The sequence below is a fragment of the Lactuca sativa genome, chromosome 9 (assembly GCF_002870075.4).
Source record: "Lactuca sativa cultivar Salinas chromosome 9, Lsat_Salinas_v11, whole genome shotgun sequence".
NCBI lineage: Eukaryota > Viridiplantae > Streptophyta > Magnoliopsida > Asterales > Asteraceae > Lactuca > Lactuca sativa.
The window spans coordinates 81,553,824-81,559,436 of record NC_056631.2 but is presented as its reverse complement, the minus strand read 5'-3'; the positions used below and the strand labels follow the sequence as shown (position 1 = coordinate 81,559,436).

Genomic DNA, 5,613 nt, shown 5'->3' with positions numbered 1-5,613 from the left:
GAATCCAAACTAGGGTAAAATGACTTTTTCCCCTTTCCTTAACTTGGCCCAAGGCCAAAGCCCAATCCAAATGTCCAAAAAGCCCAAGTTCCAAAATAATCATCTAAGGCCCAAATATGGCCCAATTTTCCAAAGTGGACCCAAACCCCTTCATGGGCCTTCAACCAAAGGCCCAATAAAATATCCTTATCCCAAAGTAATATTTTGATAGCCCAACAATGCCCTAATCATCTAGAGTCCAAACATGGCCCAACACTGTGAGCCTAAACATTTCGAAGCCCATCTGCTGAGTATGCGGGGCGTACTCAGCTCGTACGCTAAGAGTACTCGCTTTGTGGCTTGTACGCATGGCGTGCCATCTTATACACCCAACGTACTACCAAGTTTCGTCATTCAGCACTTATTCGGTTAAGACTTCGACTTAAATCTTAGATCTGACTTCCCTAAGGTGGTTTATCACGTAAAGTTGCCAACCTTACGTGCATGCATGGCTTAATGTGGCTCTAGAGCTCAAAAGAGCTTAGTAAATGACTTAACACATGCATGAGACCAAAACCACCATAAAGTTTTCACCTTTATGATTAAGAAAGCCTTAATATGCCAAAATTTACAAGGATAAGCTCCATAAACGACCTTAGCTCACAAAACCAACCAAAAGGGACCAAAATAGCCACAAGCAAGCTAAGGTATAGATCTATGAAATGAGATGACAAGATTTGAACTTTATACCTCAAAAGTCATGAAATGAAGGTGCAAAAGATGGATCTCTAAGCTCCTCTCCAGAGAATGAGTCTGCAAGCTTCTTCTTCTACCACTTCAAGATGGACAAAACCCACAACTGATCAAAACAATAGCTCTAAAGCACCACACAAAGGCAAGGGACGAACTAGGGTTTTCAAACAGTGGAGGTTGGTCTAAAATGTCCAGGAGGTGAGTTAATGAGGCTTAAATAGGGCACAAACCCTAAAAATTAGGTTTTGCCCCTAGCCAACATACACCTATCGTAACCCACGTACGCCCATCGTGCATGGTTCGAACCCGCGATCAAGACTCTGCTAGTACACCAAGCATACACTATGGTACGCCCCGTGGACTAGCCATAAGTACCACAAATGCAATGTTTTAGCTAAGAAAGGCTAAATATGACACATACCCAATCCAAGTGTTACACTTTGGAAGCTTTATTAAGTTAGTTACATGTTGGTAGGATCTGTTCAGTTTCAATTAAGGCGTGGGATCTTTGTTTGGTCCATTCATAAGGACATTTATGTTAGCGGTTGAGGTTCATCGTTTCGGTTAGATCTACCCAGGGATGGACGCAGGAATTGACACTAGGTGTTGCCGAATTTTTTTTTCCAGTCAAACAAAATATAAAACCAAAAACTAATTCATTACGTCTAATACAAATAAGCGATCCATTACATAAAAGTTAAAAACATAACAACAATTTATCATTTATTACAATTTAAATTTGTCCTCTTCGTGCGGACATCTTTTGAAACTGTTCCATTACCTTTTCATTCTCAACTTTCACAAGTGCTTCGGTCTCAACATAGCAAAGCAACGCATCATTCAAAAACTCATCGCCAATCTTGTTGCACAAGTCGGTCTTCAAGAGCTTCATCTTTGAAAAACATCTTTCTATACTAGCGGTTGCTACGGGTAATATCAAAGCCAACTTTAAAAGCTTATAAACCAAAGGATAAGACCGATGTTTCCTCATACTAACCATTAAACGAGAAAGCTCAGAAATTCCTTTCAAAGTGGTAAAATGCTCATCTTTGATGGAAGAGTGGTAAAATATCTCAAGTTGTCCTTCAAGATCTATCAAATCCGAATCATCAAAGTCATACTTGTACAACTTAGCCAACTTCAACAACTTTGATTTGTGAAATTGTGAAAATGAATCACAAGGGCTCAAAGCACCCATGTATTCTAGTAACTGGGTGCTTGTTTCACTAAATCGATCTCGATATTCAGTCAGTTGCATATCCACCACCGTGTTGAAGATTTCAACCTCAAAGTGAAATCTATTGGTCTTTGTGGTCGTACGGTTTCTAGAACCAATATAAAAATCCTACATTTCCAGAGTAGCAATATTGTGTGTTTGACAAAAAGAGGATACCTTTGGCAAAATGCTAGCAAACCCCGTGTCTCTTAAAGATTGCAATGCGTATATTGTCCCTCTAACCATCGAATCCGCTTCTAAAATGTCTAGATATTTTTTTGAAATTGCTTTGATAATATACCCGTGAGGTGTAAAATGTCATACATCATATATAAGTAAAACACGAACTCATAAGATTTAAAATATGCTAAGATTCCTGATGCTTGTTGGTGGTTTGCCAATGACCCTCCATCCACTTTCACAAATTCTAAAACCACAAGAACATCCGCAAACAACTTCATAAGACTTGTGAGTGTGTTGAAATGTGAAACCTATCTTGTATCCCCTGCCCGAACAAGTGTAGTCTCTTGATTTAACCCTCTTCCCGTTTCAAGTTCACCACTACACAAGCCTTTTTGCACCCTTTGTCTTGCTTGTTCCCGTAGCAAGTCTTTTCTTTTACACGAGGCACAAACAACATTAACCACCAACGAAATTTGCTCAAAATAGTCACTAACACCATCATGCTTCTTTGCTACAGCTACAACCACTAATTGAAGTTGGTGTGCAAAGCAATATACATAAAAAGCTATGTCATTCTCTTGTAATATCAAAGCTTTCAAACCATTGAATTCCCCTCGTAGATTGCTAGCCCCATCATAACCTTGTCCTCTTATCTATTAAAAAAAATTGAAAAATATATAAATAATATAAAACAAAGCTAATTAAATTAAATTTAAGTAACAAAAAATTAAAGAATAAATTACATGACTAAAACTCAACTTATTACTTGTAAGTACTTTATTTAAGGCGTTTTTGAGTGTCAAAGAGGATATATCCTTCACGTGCACAACTCCAATGAATCTTTCCTTCACAAAGCCAAGATTATCAACATATCGCAAAACAATAGCCATTTGTTCCTTTTTTGAGACATCGCAAGATTCATCAACCAATAAAGCGAATACATCTTGACCAATCTCTTGACGAATACTCAAAAGTACTTCTTGTGCAAAACATTGCACAAGTTCTTTTTGAATTTTAGGGAAAATAAGTTGATTGTTTTTAGGAGCATTTTCTAAAGTATTGTTGAAAATATCTTCACTAGTCTCTCGAATGGCTTTTAACACTTCAATGTAAAACCCTCTATTTTCCGAGTTAACCGACTCGTCATTACCACGAAACGGTAAACCGATTTTCAATAAAAGCCTAACAACAATAATAGAAACACGTAATCGAGCTTTATATTTATGGTCCTCCGCTTCGGTTTGCCTCCTCAAGACTACATTAATAGCTTGTTTTTCTCTCAATAAAAAGTCACACTTTTCTCTTGCTTTGTTGTGAAAACTATCAACACTACCCACATGAGTCCGAAATGCATTTTTTTTATTCCAAGTATCAAAACCTTGAGAAACAAATGCATCTATCCCTCCTCTTTGTCCCATGAGGTCTCCACATACATAACAATATAAACAATATGCTTTTTTATTTTTCACACTATATTCCAACCAATCAAAATCGTCAAACCATGAAGGAACAAAGCTTCTTAATCTATCACCTATTTTCTTTTTTGGAAACTTGTGTAGCCTTATTTGACAAGGTCCTTGAAGCAAATATTCCCTTATTACATCATCTCTTATATTTGAGGCATAACTTGTAATCATTGGCCTATCCGCCGGGTCCTTTGGAAGATCTTTCAAATACCATCATTAGTTTCATTAGAGCATGGTGTTTGTGGAATTGCATTAGAGACCGAAGGAATAGATTGGTTGGTGATTGGTGTTTGGGAAGATCCTTCACCACTTTCATTAAGATTAGGTCTTGGTCTTTTGGTAAGAAAACCACCAAGGGTAACCTACAATTCAACATTAAGCTAAATAACTAATAGTTTCACCAAATCATCCAATAGCTTCAATCAAAAGTCAAAACATAGAAATTACACCAAATCAAAATTGAATTTCAATAAAGACAATATGACATAGCAATTTTATTTCACCAAATCAATCAATAAGTCAATAACATCAATGAAAACATAGCAATTTCACCAATTCAAGATAAAAACATAGCAATTTCAACCTAAACAAATTGGTAAAATTTCAATTTTCAAACACTTACTTGTTTCATTCTTATCTAGGGCTTGGTCACTTGGAGTCGAATTGAACAATTGGGAATTGAATTTTGCTACTCAATCAACAAGATACTCAAGAAATTAGAAGGAATTAGCAATGGAAGCATCAAGCACCAAGCAAGTCTTCGTGAATCGTGAGTGAAGGCGTGACTCGTGAGGGCTAAGGCGTGCGTCACAGTCGAAGTCTCGAAGTTGACTTCACTATGTCGATGGTTTTTTTTTTTTTTTTGCTTTCTGTTTTGCTACTCGCCACACGCTTTTTTGCCATTCTCCCAATTAGATCAAAAGATCCAATTATCCAAATGAGCTTTGGGCTACACTAGTTTTTTTTGGGCTAAAATTAATCGGCTTTTTGGACTACTAATTGATAAGTCTAAGTTATAAATATATTTTTGGGCTTTGTTGATCCAATTGGGTGGCAATTTTTTTTTCGTAGTTGCCAATTTTTTTTATGTAGTTGCCGATTTTTTTACGTAGTTGCCAATATATATAAAAAAAAGTTTTTGAACAAATTTACCACTGCATATACGAAAACTAGGTGTTGTCGGTGCCACACCGGGCACCTCTACAATACCGTCCCTGGATCTACCGATACATCATCTTTTGGGTAAGGTTGTGAGGAAGGAGGAATACAGTAGATCTTGGGTTGGTTATGTTTTTACCTTAGGGGTGTATATGGACTGAGTAAGATAGCATGAGAACACTTGGTCTGAATTTATTCGTATGGTTGTTATTTGGTTAGTAGACTTTTATTTGGAGTAAGAATACAACCTCCTATCTCATTTGTTGGTTGTGTGTGACATGTTCTCGTCTAAATTTGTGTTGGTAGCATCCTATTCTGTAATATGAATTATGTGTTATAGTAGGGTTTGACTCATGATGTGCTTAATTAGTGATTGAGAGGGATGTTGATTGGGTTCCTACAAGTTGGTATGATGATGGTTGAGTACCTTTAGGCCCATGTGGTACTGTTCGTAAGCCTTCATAACAGTGATGGAATAGCGGAAAGATTGGCGTAGCATTGTGACCTTATCGTTTTAGTGCTTAGAAGGTGTCATAATGTATTGTTAACCAGTGGATGTATGATTAACATGGAAGGGATCTGGTAGTCATTTTATTGAGACTCTTCGGTCTCAGATCGTTAGTCTTATTGGTATGTTTGGGTGTGAGTGCATTGTTGAGAGTCGGGAGACTCAGTGACCAGCTGGTTTGGATCACGTGGGTAGTAAAAGATTGTTGGGAGTATTAATTCTACATCGGAAGTCTCCTGCCGAATGTTTATGTTATGAACCCATTTTTTTATAGGTTGCTTATTAGGAGTTTGGTTAACAATGTTGGGTATTGGCTCTGAAATCTCGAGTCATGAAGTTCGTGTAAACGC

General features: G+C 37.2%; 2 protein-coding genes across 2 annotated transcripts; both read right to left on the bottom strand.

Moving 5' to 3' along the window:
* Nucleotides 1-1,465: 1,465 nt before the first annotated feature.
* Nucleotides 1,466-2,194, bottom strand: LOC111885398 (uncharacterized). Its single transcript, XM_023881664.2, has 2 exons — nucleotides 2,126-2,194; nucleotides 1,466-2,077 (listed from the first exon to the last, which is right to left on the bottom strand). The coding sequence occupies exons 1-2, from the start codon at nucleotides 2,192-2,194 to the stop codon at nucleotides 1,466-1,468; spliced, it is 681 nt and encodes a 226-aa protein (XP_023737432.2).
* A 245-nt stretch (nucleotides 2,195-2,439) lies between these two features.
* On the bottom strand, nucleotides 2,440-3,768 carry LOC111885399 (uncharacterized). The gene is made up of 2 exons (XM_023881665.1): nucleotides 2,875-3,768; nucleotides 2,440-2,784 (listed from the first exon to the last, which is right to left on the bottom strand). Exons 1-2 carry the CDS (start codon nucleotides 3,766-3,768, stop codon nucleotides 2,440-2,442), a joined length of 1,239 nt encoding a protein of 412 aa, XP_023737433.1.
* Between the last annotated feature and the right edge of the window lie 1,845 nt (nucleotides 3,769-5,613).